Source organism: Crocodylus siamensis, chromosome 1, assembly GCF_052110815.1.
Source record: "Crocodylus siamensis isolate JL-2025a chromosome 1, ASM5211081v1, whole genome shotgun sequence".
NCBI lineage: Eukaryota > Metazoa > Chordata > Crocodylia > Crocodylidae > Crocodylus > Crocodylus siamensis.
The window spans coordinates 385,891,799-385,909,630 of record NC_143395.1 but is presented as its reverse complement, the minus strand read 5'-3'; the positions used below and the strand labels follow the sequence as shown (position 1 = coordinate 385,909,630).

The following is a 17,832-nucleotide window of genomic DNA, read 5'->3' as shown; positions in this document are numbered from 1 at the left end:
TCCGTGCTGCACTGCAGCTGCGCACAGCACAGGCATTTATTGGACAAATTATCAGCCCCATTGGGCCGATATCCAATACAGTAAATTTTCTTTATATTAGTACTGATCCAATATTGGACTGATGTATTGATGCACCTCTAGTATTTGTTTACCCTTTAATGCTGTTTTTCCTCCTCTTTTCCTACTACTGCTTTGGCATGGCCCAGGCTATCACTTCAATACAATCATTTTCAGATTTTATATAAGAAAAACATTAACAATTTTAAAACATAAGACCAACCTATTGCCGAGTCCAGGCTGAGCGTCTGCAGTTGCTGGACTGAGCCATAGGTAGGAAGACAGATGGGTAGACCAGAAGGAAACATCATGGAGCAGAAATCTGGGAGGGACAGGGTCTAAACAGAGATCTAGGACTCACAAATGTATAACAGAACCATACTCCCCAGTTTCAGAATTCCAGAGGCTTTAGACAGGAAACAGAGGCAATAGGTAAAAAGAAGATATAAAATGGAAGTCAAAAGGCATCAAGAAGGCAGAGGGGGAGCAGAAACAAATTAAAGATCTCCCCCACCCCTACCCCCATATCCTAACCCCACTTCCCCTCCTCCCACCTGCCCAATTTGGTAGGAAGCCCAGTTTAACTGGTCTTCACAGTTCTGTTGGAGGATGGCCTCCTTCTTGAAAACTTTCAACTTGATTTAAAATAGTAACAAACTTTTTTTAAGGACCAAATTCTAAGTCTGTAAATGGAAAATTAATGATTCCAGCTGGTTCTTCGCTATCATATACACTTCATAATTTTACACTGGAATAACACCCTAATGCCCCAGTCAGGATCAGGGTTGCTGTATTAAGTGCTATATAAAATAGCAGCAGATGGCTTGGTTCCTGACCAGCTTAGTATTTCTCATTTAATCTTAATTTTACCTTCTTGACTTGTTCTGTAATAGAAATGCACTGTGGGATGCATACAGATGAATTTATACCCTGTTTATTAATAGGCACTAAAGATTTCAGAAGTTCAAGACCATATTAAGCTGTGTCATTCCTCAAGTTCTAACTAATGTTTTTGTAGCAAGTAATACGTTTCAAAAGAACTGGAAAGATTTGCTTTTCATTATACACTCCTCATTAAATGGTGGTGTCGTTAATATAAGTGCAATTTAAGACTTGCAATTTTGTAATACATCTTGTAATCATACTTAAATACCAATAACATGCTTTTTTTTTTTTTGGTAGCAAGGAGCGTTGTTGCTTGTTACAATGTATTACAAATGGAAAGTCCTTAAATAGAAAATCTGATTTTCTAATCTATGGTTTATAAAAATCCTTCTTCAAAATTGAGTGTATATAGTTTTGTGGAACCATGCAGGGTCAAGTATTTGCGGGTGGGAGGGAGACAGCAGATGGGAAGGAAGAGATGAGTCAAAGCTGATCTGTATGTTTCAGATGTAGGAAGAATTTGGAAGAGGGAGCTGGAAGACTGCCACCTCTACTATGCAGCTAGTTTGTGGTGCATTCTGTATCGTGGTTGTGCTAGTAATGACTCTACAAATGGAAAAAGACTCTACACGTGGGAAAACTATTAGTAGCTTTAAAACTTAGGAAGTGTGTTACATGTATTACATGTAGGCCCAACTTTAAATGACAGACAATGCAATTTGTGTGTATAATCTTGAGCATAGCCTCAGTTTTGCTAATCTCTTGAATTTAAGAGCTAGCTCACAGACTCTTTGTTGACCTGAAGCTTTCTGCCAGCCCCATTTTAGCAGTCGAGTTAAAAATAAAAACTTCTTAAATATATGTATGTTTATACAAATAAACTTCTGGAAACCTCAACTACATGTATATTTTCAGGAAATATAATTTTCTTTTAAAATGTAGTAATGCGTGTGTTCTATACAAACATGAATCTTCATCCAACTGCAGACTATGATAGGCTAAACATGCTTTAATGAACTAACGAATAGCTCAATAGTGCTTTTCACAGTCTTGAAAACAGAGCATTTTGTTGCCAAACAGGAAATCTGAGTTTAGAAGTGTGTTTCCATACACATGCGAGAAATCCATTAGATGCACTCAGAGAGGCTGACATACTATTTTTAGGATCATGACATGACCCGCATTATTTTCACTGAACTTCTTTGATCAGATGTTCAAGGTATTGGTCATCTAGTACTTCCACATACCTCAACTGTAGTTCTATGCGTTTCATAATCCTTAAAGTCAGGCCCTAGAATATTTGGATGCTTTAGTTGAATAGCACCAGGATTATACCTGCATTATCTAAAATTTGCAACTAGTGGGGGGTGGTGGGGGAAAATCAACTTTCCTTAATCTCTTGTTACATGCCTTCATTGTGACCTATTCTAATCTTATTTCCTGGCACAATAAATGGAATTAAACTAAGTAAAGATAGATACTGAATACCTTGTTTCTACTTTGCACTCAAAGCAGGCAACACTCACCCCTAGTACAATACTAAATCTAGAGAGAATAAGCTCTGTTCCCATTCCAGGTTTTACTTCCTCATCTCTCCTTTTCCTTACCCACCCATCTTCAGGGAACAGCAAGAGTCTAAGCCACTTGCTCAGAGGATGATTCCAACAGCTGAACTAAAACAGGGTGCAGCAATGGACAGATGCAAGTGAAACAAAGCATGTAGGGAACCACAACCAAAGAATGGAAAAATCCATTTTTATATCAAGCTGCCATTGCTCAAAGCAACCCTTAAAATGGAAACAATATACCTATTTTCAGTTAAGATGATATTTTACTAAATAAACAAACACACTGATATTAAAATAAAAAAGTTCAAAGCGCTTGTCAACATTTATATCTTGAATGACAAAATTAAAATCTAAGTCTTTCTCTAGTACTCAGATTCATTTTGGAGTAAAATGCTATCTGTATAACAAACAACCCTATAACCCATTTTCATGAAAAAAATCCAAACAGATTTAACTATTCAAACAGCCATTTATTGTTATTAAACTTCAGAATTTTGGTTCCTACACATGAAATGAATCCAGCAAACTACAACATTTATGTAATATACAACTTGTAATGCTATTATAGCTGGTTAGATCTTAAACAAGAACTTACCACAGTGGGATTACCACTGCTTATCAACTGGCTGACTTCATGGAAAATGCTCTTGCAGTCAATTGATTTGTCTAAGGATCCTCGTTTCACTATGACTGCTACTGCTAACAGAATCTGCTCCCGAACGTACTTTTGAAGGCTGCAAACATAATAAAAATATTTAGTTCTTGCCATTAATTTGAACACCACAAGGTTCCTATAAAAACAGAATTTGAAAACTGATTCGTTTTTAAATGTACAATATGAAAACTTATATGAAAAAACGGGCTGCTAATGTCAACCAAGGATTAAGCAATTAGAAATCACTAGCACTGAAATGTTTTCTATCCGTTAGCAGAGGAAGATTAAAACAAAGGCAAATGAGATATATGCAGAAACTTATAGAGGTATTTTGGAGGCACTTTGTCAGTACGTACTTAGGCCTTTGTAAGACATAGGTTAGAAGGAATGTTCGCAGTGACTCGATGCTACTTTTTTCCAGGAGAATCCATTCTCTTACAACTGCTTCCATTATCGCTGTGGCAGCTTGAAAAAGGACATAGTCCACTTTACTAGTTTCTGTTAAGAAAACCAAAATCATTCAGTTACTGGATGATGTTGTTATATGTTCACTGCTCACATTTGTTGAACTGAAAAAAACCTCTCAGGTAAATGAACAGTCAGTTGTAGTTCTGTGAACTAATTTTGCTTCAAGAGTGAGGTTCTTCCCTAAAGGCACCTCAAATGTATAAGATCAATGACCACAAATTAGTAAATCATCACGTATTATCCAAGGTAAGATTAGGACCTAAGAAGGCAACTGGCTGGACAAGAAAGCAGGGACTAGGATGAGGAGTAGGGATGGGAACAGACAGGACTGGGCAATGAATGAGAAAGGAGTTCTGTGGGAAAAATAGTATATGAACTTTACACTGAGTAAAGATTATTTCATAAGGGTACGTGCACAAGAAGCTGAACTGAAATTACTAAGAAAATTTTCACATTTCCTCTTCTGAATGCTTGACTTTGCAAACTTAATTTTAACATACTTGCGTGCATCTATGTCTATACCATGCAAAAGCTGTCAACCTTACCCCTGTAAGTTTAAGACTCAGTCCCACTTAGAAGTATTTAACAAGCATTTAAAGTAGAAATTTGTTTTGTGATTAGGGAGGAATAAATAGCATAGGATCATTTACATTACAAAATAATTTCAAACAAAAGACAGCATTGAAAGCTAATCATTTACTTAGCTGCCATGCATAGAGTACAAGCTTCCACATTTACCATGAAAGAACTAATCAAATCTCAATTTCCTGTTAAAGTGTAGGAGACACAGGCACTCAGGCATTAAAGTGATGAGGGTAATGTAAGTAAGAGACTAGACAGGAGGCTAATAAATTACTATGTGGCATAATTTGAAACAGAAAAAGAAAAAAAAAACAACAAAATCTGAATTTAATCTGGTGTTAGCAGATCACTAACGTCAACGCCTATTTACCACTTAAAAAAAAATTCTGGGTAGCACTAAGGAAAGAGCAGCATGGAGACGTGGTTATAGAATAGTGAGGGGACAGTAGCGAGCAAGCTCAGAGGCAGTAAGGAACTGCAAAAAAAACATGACTGTGGAAAGTTAGCTGCCAAAGCCAGAAATATGGGCTTGGTTAAGAGAATTGATGGTTTGAGAGGAGCACAGCTGATTAAGAAATAATTTTAAATCCTTACAATATTCAGACTTGCACTGTAGCATCCATTTAAGATTTAAATTGGTTTATCACTTTATGCTAAATCTATTGAGTTTAACTGGATAAAAGAGTATTAGATTATCATTAAAAACCAATGCAGAAGCTTACACATAAGTGGCCCAAATTATAGTTTCAACATGCTAAATTTAAAAATTCTTTAATTTAAGAAAATATAAAGTTATTAAAAATAGAATCTTTTCCACAATGAACCAAAATATAGCTGCAAAATTGGAGACATCAACAGGATTGAGACTTCCAGTTCTATAAGGCAGACATCCACAATGTAAGGCAAGTAAGTAACTGGTAGGAAAGTATGCTGTTATCCTCCTCTAGGCTAAGTACAGAAAGTCAAAAAACTTAAGGCAGAATCAGACTCAGTCTAGGCAGCTTCATCAAAGTTTCGTAGGTTGAACTGATACAAACAACTGAACTGACATTCAGAAAAGTTGGGAAAGGGAGGGGAGGCCTGCACTGACCATGACCCGTAGGCAGGGGGCGCTAGAGCACACCTTCAGCCAGCTGGCCATTGTCAGCCCAGCCCAAGTGTCCCCAGCTGGCTCCTCAGTACATGTCCACAACCTCTGCTGTTTCCCCACACAGGGTTAAGAAGCCCCCTGTCCAGGTGCTGGGTTTCCCCCAGCCTGAGTCTCCAGGCCAGGCAGCCCTGGGGACCAGAGGGGAATGCCACCCCCCACCTTCCCAGCTTCCACAGGAGGGAGGGAAAAGAAGTCCTCCTGGCCAGATGCCTACCCGTGCAGCCAAGCATTGGGACACCAGGAAGCCCCTGCTTTGGCAGGGTTTTCCACACTGCACCCCAAGGTCCCCCAGCCCAGGGCAGCCCCAGGGAGCTGAGGGGGATTCTTCCCCTCCCATACCTCAGAGGTGCTTGCCTCAGCCCCTGCCAGTATCAGGGCAGCCTCAGGGAGTGGAGGGAAATTCTTCTACTCCCCTGCAACTAGTTTTGCCTCAGACTCCCAGCGGCTGAGACAAAACTGACTGTGGAGGAATAGAATTTCCCTTCACTCCCTGCAACTTGCAGGGGCTGAGGCAAGCAGCTCTGGGGTTGGGGAGGGAAGAATTCCCCTCAGCTTCTGGGGCTGCCCCGGGCTGGGGGACCCTGGGCTGCAGTGGGGGGAAGCCCAGGCAATGCAGTCCCTGTTCTGCTCAAGCAGACAGCACAGCCCAGGACTACAAAGCATGCTGGGATGCTAAAGGACTATGAGTTCCTTGAACCAGGAAGCAATCTGAGGCAGAAGTTCCGTAAACCAATTTGCCCTAAACCAGTTAAGTCTGATGCTACATTCAACCAGGTTTACCTTAAACTAGTTTCAGCCATTTTGAAAGCAGCTTATGTGCACTGAACTTCTGTTGTGTTACAGGTTTACACCAGTTTCCAATCACTTAAACCAGTTTGTGTGCAACTTCTGCCCCTAGCCCTAGTGACAGCCCTTTGCCAGCAGGTTTCAGAGCTATTTGCTGACATAAGAGGACTATTAAACTTTGAAGTGGTGAGTTTCTATTCCAGGTTTCATAAAGGTAACACTCAAGTGGCAAGAGCCTGTTTCTTCCTTCTCTCCTCTAATTCGTTCCATCCCTTACCTGGTTTCTTATCTGTTATGCCCACTCCTCTCCAGCCTTTGCAGAAGACCTGGGATGTGAATGTGGATAGTCCACCCAACGCACAGGAACTATATATGAGGATCTTGCATACCCCAGGCAGATGAAGTCTGAAGAATTTAGGTGTCAACCTAATGAATCTCTGCAAAGTTTGTAGAGGCAGTGATTGTTCAGAGCTTTCTAACCCATCTAATCTAAGCAACTTTTCACAGGGACAGCAGAAGACAAACTAGGGTGATCCCCTCTATTTCTACTAGCCTATCAAATTTCAGTCCTTGCTGTTAAGCATGGATCCCATAATGGAAAGTGTCAGGCGACCTTCATTATCTGTGGCAACATTAATAAACTCCAGAACTCTTACAGTATTCACTGTAAAGAGTGAAGCAGAAGGTAAGGCGGGGGGCACCTTAAAGACTGACTGGTTCAGAAAGCCTTGGGCAACAGCCTACTTCATCAGAAGTTATGAACAGACTTGAAGAGACCAGGGGCGTGCCCAAGAGCTGAATGTACAAGATCAGCTTCTAAATTATTTTAGAAATTAGATGGGCAAGGAAGCTGTACCAAAACTTTGTTTAGTTAATGCAACTATGAATACAAATAAGGCCAAAAAGCAGTGAAGGGAAATGGAGCTTTTGCACTGGAAGTCTTAGTTAAAGCATTCCAGCAACTCTGCAACCATATCAAAAAGTACCTAAAATAAATGGTTTAAAACATACTGTATTGTGCTAGTAATCTTACAGAGCTATTTTTCATTTACATTGTAAATTTGCTGCACACTTCACCTTTAAATTCACTTTCAGTACTGGCGTCGGAAGTAACACACTGTTTCAAACAAACTTCTTTTAATTAATCTAGTCAGCTAGGCATAATGAAACCAATTAGCACCAATTTAAAATGTTAGCACAGTCAGAGCACTGTACTGAAAATAAGATGGATCAGGAATAATTTAAAAGCAAACAGCTTAATTTTCACTTCCCAACTGCAAAAGACCTGCATCATCTGGCAGCCATTACATTACTGTCATTCTAAATATCTCAATAAATGCATTAAAGACTTACCCAAAATATGCTTGCAAACAGCAAATGGCGATTTTGACTTTCTAAATGATAAGAATATGTGCTCGGCATGCTGGCGTTGTTCATTATTGACCATGGAAGGTGGTGCCTAAGAGAAAATAAAGTTTCCCTGCATTTTAGTAATCTGTAAAGTAACATTCTTATTGCATACGAGTAATTTCATGTTCCAGTAAATATTTGTCTCAGTGACTAATACCAAAAAAAGCGAAATTAAATCTGCCGTGATAAGGTACCTGTAATTTTTCTGGCACAGCCTTCCTATTAGTAGACTATCATGAATACCCACACCTACATCACAATGTAAATACATCTTTTTATGAATATTCACATTGCAAATCACCACATGTTTTTCTGCATTGCTAATATTAAAACAAAAACGCACTGAAAAAAGAATGATAGATGGATATGAAGATTCTCCATGACTCCTCTTTGTCCTGGACTGACACAGCCCAAATCAAAACAGAGCTCAAATAAAAAACCCATCATCACCATCTAAAACATAACATGAACTACTGAAATGTCAATCAAGAGAAATGGAAATATTGCTAATACAAGAAAGGTAGTACTTCTGCTAACTTTTTTTCCCCTGAAAGTTTATATTTAGATTAGAAGTTGTAAAGAATATAGTATTTCTAAAAGGTGAAAGAAACTGGACATGTTAAGTTATCAGCAGTAACATACTACCCTCTAGTGCTGAACATTAAAACTGAGAATCTCGCCTATTTTTTAGTAGATGCTAAGCACTTATTCTCATCCGCACTCTTTCCCAATTATAGAAAAGAATGATAAATATCCTTTGCTGTCTACAAGCACTTTTCTACAAGTATATTCACCAGCTCCAAATATTAGCACTATCCTAACCAATGTATATGGTAAGAGTAATTCTCTATCATGCTTCAGTGCAAGCTTCTATTCTTTAATAATTATGCACCACCTCCATATCCAAATTAATCATTTCACTAACATTTTACATACATATATATAGCAAATAACAATAAAATGTATGAGTTTGTGCAATTTCATCTACAGCAGGGCTGTCCAACAGGGACAACTTCTAATCCAAATCCAAAGCCAGCACAGCTCACACACACACACACACACCCTCAATACCAAAATAAGTGGCTTTTCCCCCACCTATGTTAAGTGAAGGGGGGAAAAAACAAACTCATCTTGAAATCAAGGTAATATGGTAATACGGTGTTGCAAACAAGATCAGCAACTGAAGGAAACCCAGCTTAGTGCTATACTGATAAGGTATCTAAAATTCATAGCTGCACAGGGGATATGCTGCCCTCAGATGTGACCCCTGCTAGCCTGGCCAGCAGGCTGTGCAGCTTCTGGCCACGTAGAAGTTGGACAGCACTGGTCTAAACAAAAAACCCCCATGTTTTATCCTTGCATTGTACAGTCACCAGAGGGAGCTTAAAATTCACCAGTCCTGTTAAAGTAATATCAGCATTACCAAGGCACAAAGAAGAGTCTAACTTTTCAATTAATTACATCAAAACTTTAAAAAAAAAAAAAAGTCCACATTAAAAATGGACACAGGTTTAGTTCTAAGCTAGTCTCCAACTGTTCATTTGATCCAGTTTCAAACACCTTCATGCTACTCTTCACACACTACAGAAGAAAACTCCTTCTAACTGCAGAAGTACCTTATAAAGGCAACCCCTGCTTAATGCTGTTTCGCTTAGCACTATTTTGCTATAATGCTAATTTTAACTCGATACCTGATTTCACTTAGTGCTCAATGTGTTTCGCTATAATAATGCTCACAGCCACCATCTTGGGTCATCAAATACTTTTGGTTTCACCTAACGTTCAGTTTTTCAGAAACCAATTAAGAGTGCTAAGCAGGGATTGCCTGTACTGTAAGGCTTATAGGGTTGTTGGTTGTAGCTCTGTTGGTCTAAGGACATAGGTTCCTTAGACAAGGTTCTTTGGCTAAATGTGATATCTTTTATTACACCAACTAAAAGTTATCCTTCTTCCAACTCCACACCCACCCCCTTAAGACACTTTTTAATGTAAAACCTAAAAAAAAAACCAAATAAACTTTGACAAGACTGAGGCTGCCAGTGTGCTGCAATTACTGTCCATCATATGGACCTGTATCATCCTGTTCCTTGTTATCTTTTCTGTGCATTCAGCCATTATCTTTTTTGCCTTATAAATTCATTGTTAGCGTTCTTGGGCAGAAGCAATCTTTATGTTCTCCATCTGTACAGCACCCAGCACAATGATGCCTCCACCTACAATTAGGGCCATGATGTGCTATAATATTTAAAATGGGTTTGTCCTTTTTATTCGATCGTTAGTTTCTCTTGGACACAGAAATAGGAAATGCTGATGGTGTCAACAACAGCACTGAATAATGCAGTCTAACCTAAGTGGGACTACACATATGAATAAGAATAATTATAAATAAGGATGATTATTCACATGAAGGAAAGACGAGCCAAAAAAACATTTTTGCAGAGAAGTACAAAGACTATAAGCCTAGAGAGATTATCAGACAAAACATTACAATCCTAGTTTTGCAAGTCAGGTTTTCCAGAGAAGCTCTTCCTTCTCTGTCACATCCCACTAGCACTAGGTGGGAAACGCAAGGAGAGGATGAACTAATCAACTACAAATACCTGAAGTAAAACTGCACCAGGGCCAAGCAGCATGTGTTGGAGGATTTAATGTTCTGTCCAGACTGCAGAAATACCAGTTTTTCACAATCCTACACCAGGAAAATCCTGGACTGCTGCTAGGACTATTCAAGGAGCAAAAGGGGTGAAAGGAGAAAGAAAAGGACTTCTCTTTTTCCTCTTACCTTCACACAAATCATAATTCCTTCCAGTACTCATCCCTCCACAGGATATGCCATTCTGCTCGGGAATGGTTGCACAATAAAAGTTAACAGTTCCTCTCGGCAAAACAGCACAGTGCTCAACATAGAGCCACTTCAGGGGCCTGGACATCTTGTGGCTTCCCTCAGCACCACCACATGCATTGGCAAGCTCCCCAGAATGGCATAACCTCTCTCTCCTTTTCCAAGAGTTCAGTAGTGGCAAAAAGCTACAGAGCACACCTTTCCAGTGCCAGCCACAAGCTCATAATCACTACAAAAACTGTAACTCGATTATTATAACCAAAGTTAGAAATCTTCAACAGGCAATGGAGCTAAGAGCAGGGGAAACTATTTCAGGAATTCCAAAGATGAAGCTGGAATGACAATCAGGACACAATGAGATTGGCAGTATAATAAGAACATAGGACTTGCTACACCAGATCCGACCTTAGTCATTCGAATCTGATGTCCTCACTCCTTCTGGGCAATGATAGATGCCTCTGAGGGCGGGGAGAAATCAGAACAAACTTACCATTAACAGTGATAAAAATAATATGCTCAAAAGGGGTTTTTTTAACCATAGGTTGCTGGCTTATACTCTCAAATGAGGGTTTACTTTTCTTATAGATACTTATGCCAGCTAGAACAGCTGTAGATTGTTCCTTATTCACATAAGGAAATCTTATTGTTTCTGGGATTCTACTACGTGTTTAAAAAAAATTTTAAGGGTAAAGACCAATGAGTTAACTATACATTACGTAACACATATCTTGCAAGTTGTTTTTCCAGTGTTATTGCATATGCCCTTCCTTTTATACTAAGACATAAAGTAAATAGAAGTACCCAATGCAATTAATCCTGTGGAAACATCACTTGTATATTTCCACCATGCTCTCACTTATCTGTTCCTCTCTAAATAGTCATAATTTTCCAGCATTCACCTCATATAATGGAAACTTTCCATATATAAGTTTAGGCAGGAGGCAGGGAAGGGCAGGGCAGCACCTTATGAACTAACTTGTTCAGAGACATGAGCTTTGATAAGCTACAGCCTACTTGGTCCAATGCTATGACCATGTAAGCTGTAGCCTATGAAAACTAATGCCTCTAAGTAAGTTAATTTATAAAGTGCCACCCTGCGCTACCTGCTGCCCAGCTTCAGCGTAACATGGCTAACTATCTCTCTCCATTCCTAAGTTTAATTGCCTGACCCTTTCTTCTGTTCCTAATAAAAAAAAAAAACTTTTGAGAGATACAAGTGAACAGAAAAATCAGTGGTATTATTTCTTTTAATGCCAAAGAAAAAAATGGGCTCTAAAGGATATAAATAAAAAGAGAGAGTGAATTCAGAAAGGGTCACACAGCCATGCAAAAAAGTGATTACAGACAAAAAAAAAAAAATCTTAAAATGAATGAATGCACATTGAAAGTCAACAGGAAAAGGATAATCTATTTTGGCAAAGGCCAAGAAACTGAGACCTGGGAAGCAAACAGAGAATGTAAAAAAACTACAGAGGAAGATCAATCAAGGTAGGCTAGGCTGACAATGACAAGCAGTGGGAGTGAGGAAAGCAGGAGGTACATAATAAAGCTAGTTCATATACTGAGTGGATACCTAGCCTTACTGAAGTCAGTGGGAAAACACCTTTGATGGTACCATCAAGTCACTTCATATACACATTTAAGGTTATACATACTTCCCCTCCCCTCACTGATTCAATTCTGAAAGTGGATTTTAAGGCGGAAGAGGAGGGGAAAGAGTAGAAGTCTTGTATTTGATCCCTGCTTTACCTCCCTTTTTTTGCTATATGTCTATTAACAAAATTTTATCTGACCTGTGGTAGAAATATTTTTAGCTAATGAGCCACAACAATTTTGGATGATATGTTAACAGTGATACCAGCTTCTTTCTAGATGCACACAAATTTCAGCTCAGATGATATAACCTAGTGACCAAGTATACATCTAAAATTAACAATCCCTGAAAAGATATCACAACAGTTCTGTCTTCTTCCTAAGCAAAACCCAATGGAGAGTGACTTGGAGGGAAGCTACGAACATACTTACGTAGATCAGGGGTGTCAAACTCCCTTATCTCAAGCCAGATCTGGCCTGCAGGGTTCCTTAGAAGACCGAATCCAACCCAACCTCCAGTGGTAGGGTGTAAAGCAGTGGCATTAACTACTGAGGGTTCCTGAGCCACAGGAATTGATGCAGCCATCACTCACCCCTCTGCCACCAACATGAACCTGCAATGGGGCTCCATACACCAGAATTCATCAGTATGCCCTACTCCTCAATTCCCATTCCTGCCTGGAGCCCCTCTGGCACCCCATAGATGCTCACAGCTTATACCCAAAAATGTGCTGTTATCATATTGCTCTTTTATTATAGAAATGTTTTTGATATAATGCGGCTGAGCTAATGAACAAAAATTAAGTTAAAATTAACAGCAGAACCATAGAATCCTAAAAAATTAGGGTTGGACAGGACCTCAAGAGATCATCTAGTCCAACCCTCAGCTCAAAGTAGGACCACCCCCAACTAAATCATCCCACCCAAGGCTTTGTCTGCTGGGGTCTTAAAAATCTGCAAGGATGGAGATCCCACCACCTCTCTGGGTAACCTGCTCCAGTGTTTTACTACCCTCCTAGTGAGACTTTTTTTCCTAATATCTAACCTAAACTTCCCTTGATGCAATTTGAACCCATTGCTCCTTGTTCTGTCATCTGTCACCACCAAGATCAATCTGGCTCCATCCTCTTTGGAAACCCCCTTCAGGTAGCCAATGGCTGCTATTAAATCCCCCTTCAGTCTTCTCTTCTCCAGACTAAATAAGACCAGTGCCCTCAGTCTCTCCTCATAAGGCATGTGCCCCAGCGTCTGAACTATTTTTGTTGATCTCTGCTGGACTCTCTCCAATTTGTCAACATCCTTTTTGTAGTGGGGGGCCCAAAACTGTACACAGTACCCCAAATGTGGCCTCACCAGTGCCAAATAGAAGGGAATACTCACTTCCCTCAATCTGCTGGCAACACTGCTATCAATGCAGCCCAGTATGCCTTTAGGCTTCTTTGCAAGAAAGGCACACTGTTGACTCATATTCAGCTTATTGTCCACTGTAGCCCCCAAGTCCCTTTCTGTAGAGCTGCTGCCCAGCCAGTCAGTACTTAGTCTGTAACTAACATTTATTTTATTATTGATTCTAATAATTGTTTGGTCAAGTTTTTATTTAAGAAACTTGAGGTAGCCAGCCAGTAGAAATAAATATGTGCACGTGTGTGCACATAGATTCATAGATGCTAGGGTCGGAAGGGACCTCAATAGATCATTGAGTCCGACCCCCTGCATAAGCAGGAAAGAGTGCTGGGTCTACATTACCCCAGCTAGATACACATCTAGCCTTCGCTTGAAGACCCCCAGGGTAGGGGAGAGCACCACCTCCCTTGGGAGCCCGTTCCAGACCTTGGCCACTCAAACTGTGAAGAAGTTCCTCCTAATGTCCAATCTAAATCTGCTCTCTTCTAGCTTGTGGCCATTATTTCTTGTAACCCCTGGGGGGGCCTTGGTGAATAAATACTCACCAATTCCCTTCTGTGCCCCCCTGATGAACTTATAGGCAGCCACCAGGTCACCTCTCAACCTTCTCTTGCGGAGGCTGAAAAGGTCCAGTTTCTCTAGTCTCTCCTCGTAGGGCTTGGCCTGCAGGCCCTTAACCATACGAGTGGCCCTTCTCTGGACCCTCTCCAGATTATCCGCATCCTTCGTGAAGTGCGGCACCCAGAATTGCACACAGTACTCCAGCTGCGGTCTGACCAGCGCCCGATAGAGGGGAAGTATCACCTCCTTGGACCTATTTGTCATGCATCTGCTGATGCACGATAAAGTGCCATTGGCTTTTCTGATGGTTTCGTCACACTGCCGACTCATGTTCACCTCGGAGTCCACTAGGACTCCAAGATCCCTTTCCACTTCCGTGCCACCCAGCAGGTCATTTCCTAGGCTGTAGGTGTGCTGGACATTTTTCCTCCCTAGATGTAGCACTTTGCATTTCTCCTTGTTGAACTGCATTCTGTTGTTTTCTGCCCACTTGTCTAACCTGTCCAGGTCTGCTTGCAGCTGCTCCCTGCCCTCCGGCATGTCCACTTCGCCCCATAGCTTAGTGTCATCTGCAAACTTGGACAGAGTACATTTCACTCCCTCATCCAAGTCGCTCGCTGATGAAGACATTAAAGAGTATCGGTCCAAGGACCGAGCCCTGCGGGACCCCACTGCCCACACCCCTCCAGGTCGAAACCGACCCATCCACCACGACTCTCTGGGTGCGACTCTCCAGCCAATTCTCCACCCACCGGACTGTGCAGTCATCCAAGTCACAGCCCCTTAACTTGTTCACCAGTATGGGGTGGGATACCGTATCAAAGGCCTTCCTGAAGTCCAAGTATACGACATCCACCCCTCCTCCTGCGTCGAGGCGTTTTGTAACCTGGTCATAAAAAGAGACTAGATTGGTCAGGCACGATCTGCCTGCCACAAACCCATGCTGGTTTCCCCTCAGCATAACTTGCCCTGCCAGGCTCTCACAAATGTGAGCCTTGATAATTTTTTCAAAGACTTTGCCAAGGATGGAGGTGAGACTAACTGGCCTATAGTTGCCCGGGTCCTCCTTCCTCCCCTTCTTGAAAATGGGAACCACACTGGCCCTTTTCCAGTCCTCCGGGACTTGACCCGTGCGCCACAAGCGTTCAAATATTCCCGCCAGTGGCTCTGCAATGATGTCAGCCAGTGCCTTCAGTACCCTCGGATGGAGCTCATCCAGGCCTGCCGACTTAAAGGCATCCAGTTCTTCCAAGTGACCCTGCACCACATGTACAGACACACAGAGTTAAAAAAAAAAAAATCACTTTTGGTAAAATAATAAAAAGGAATTCAATTAATAGTACACATTATTTACAGAAAAACTAAAATGGTAAGGCAATAAAGTACAACAGAACATAGCTGAATTTGGGATCTAGGAAGGTAGGGCTGGAAGGGAGTCAATCCTGACTAAAACATCCCAGCCAAGTGTCTGAGCTGCTCTTGAAAATTCAAGGACGGAGATTCCACAGCTTCTCTACACAGCCTGTTCCAAGGCTTCACCATGTCCATAATCAAAAAGCATCTCTGATTCCCCAAACTAAACTTCTGCTGCTGCAGCTTGAAGCCATTGCTCCTAGTCTTGTCCCACACAGGCAGAGAAAAGACTATCCATCCTCTCTATACTCTCCCTTCAGCTACTTGATAACTTAAAAAACACCCCAGTAGTCTTCTCTTCTCCAAACTATATAACCCTAGTTTTTTCAGCCTGTCCTCAGAAATGTTTCTCACACCTCTAATCATTTTTGTCACTCTGCTGGACTCTTTCCCAGTCCACAACTGGATACAATACTCCAGGTGAGGCCTCAGCAGTGTTTGAACAGAGCAGAAGAATCACTTACCTTGATTTGCAGGACAGCTTCTTGTTAATACAATCCAGTATGCTCTTCCCCCCCAATTTAATGTACTTTCTATAAAAGGAGGGAATTTTACAAATTAATTGATTAGGCAGCAGAGCCAAATAAGGAAGCATTCCTCCAGTCCTTGTTAGTTTTAGCACAGAATGTCATAGATCATACACAAGTGAAGACCAATAGTCTTTTTACCTTCAGAAGTGTCTTAGCTAAACATGACCTCAACACCAAGAGTAGGAAGGGCAGAAAAGCATGCTTACCAGAGGTCTTTGTTAAAGGAAAAAAAATAAGATCAAACTGATTATGCTTGCTACTTTCAAGACCAGAGAAACTATTTTGCTAAAAACACTGCTTATGTCTGCAAGTAAAGTACATTACAAGCCTGGAGATTTGTCATAGAAGTACAATTTTGTAAGATACACAAACTAAGGCTGTCTAGTATTCAGTATTCCCCTTTTCAGTAAAGCAGAATAACTCGTTTATTCCCAACCTGTCATTTCTGACCACTGCAAGTTTGTCACATGGTAAACAGCTCCTCCTCATTTCCACAGATTTCAGTGTGGTGTTTAGACTCTGGCTATTTAGACAATCTAGAAGCCTTTAACAGCCAGTCACAAGGAAAAGCTTCAACTGAATCTGTATCACCAAATGATTATTACAAACAAATACCATCCTCAGGGGCTAGACCATTATAAAAACAGGAGCTGACAGCCACCACCAGGAAACATACCTATGGAAGCAGTAGTTAGTCAAGGTGCCCCAATAGGCAAGGGAGAGGGAAGCCAAGTGACAGTAAAACATATGCAAAAGGAGAAGATAAGCAAGGAATTTGAGAAGCATGTGCAAGGGAACCAAGCAGCATAAAAGCCCATGCTAAGAGTAGAAAAAGAACAAACAGATAAGGGATGGGAAATGGATAAACTGCACTACTTGCATTTGTTACTTTTTTAAACAAAAAGAATATCACACATTAAAAGGCAACTAAAGAATGAAATATTAAATTCTACATTTAATTGTTATAATTATCAGGTTATCAATGGTTACAAATGGGAGGCTAGATGGAACACATTTTTCTAGTAAGGTGTACAAGACTCTCTGAAGGAGATTTTTTTTTTTTTTTATAACCGAAAAAAGGAAACCTACACACCTGTAACAGCAGTTGGCAGGCAGAAACTGCTACGGGCTGAAATGACCCAGGCTCAGGTAAGACTCAAGCAGTCAGTTCTAGGACCCAGCTGCCAGTCAACCTTCACACCCCCCACAACTTTTCCCCATGACAGCACAGCAAAAGTGCCTCAAAACCATGGCCAAAACCCCCCACTGTCAAATGCCACTGAAACCCCACTGCCATGGGCCAGATGAAATGACTCTGGGGATAGGGTGCCACACCCTGTTATTTCCTTTTATGTTTAAGAACCTCAATTTTTTTCCTAAAGGATATAATAGCATATAAAAACTGTCATTTATATAAGCTCTTGTGGACTTGTTACTTCAACAAAATGAAGTAGTAACTGTATCTTTAACACAACCAGAAGCTATGGAATAGAATGCAAGGAATAGTCTAGATTAATCTACGCCTCAATATTTTTCTTGGATTTGCTATTTGAAGAAAACATTTAAATTATAGGATTAACTCATTTTTTCAAATGAAGATGATTGGAGATCATTTTAAACAGTGCCAAGAAGGATCACTTTATTTAAGTTAAAAATTGACCACTTTACTTTTGCAGACTGTCTTTGTTTTGCTTGCTTTCCGATAGCCTTCAGATAACAAACCAGTACTCCTTCCTTGTCATTAAAAGCTCTCAGAAAAAATGTTGATTGTCTATGAAATTTAAAGACTTGTCTAGTTAAGTGGACTTCAATAACTAGGAGTGAAAAGAAAAAAATGCAGTTAGATTTATTCAAACTCTACTTCTTTCTTTAAAAAAAAAGTCTATAGGAGCTGAAATCTCTAATCTTGAGCAAACAGCTACAAAACA

At 40.5% G+C, this 17,832-nt stretch overlaps 1 protein-coding gene across 1 annotated transcript in view; it reads right to left on the bottom strand.

Moving 5' to 3' along the window:
- XPO4 (exportin 4) overlaps positions 1 to 17,832 on the bottom strand; it is a 128,262-nt gene that overhangs the window by 100,144 nt on the left and 10,286 nt on the right. The window contains exons 2-4 of the mRNA XM_090029113.1: positions 7,505 to 7,610; positions 3,522 to 3,663; positions 3,106 to 3,244 (exon numbers count right to left, since the gene is read on the bottom strand). Of these exons, the coding sequence (XP_089885239.1) occupies positions 3,106 to 3,244; positions 3,522 to 3,663; positions 7,505 to 7,610 (387 nt within the window). The remainder of the gene's footprint in view (positions 1 to 3,105; positions 3,245 to 3,521; positions 3,664 to 7,504; positions 7,611 to 17,832) is intronic.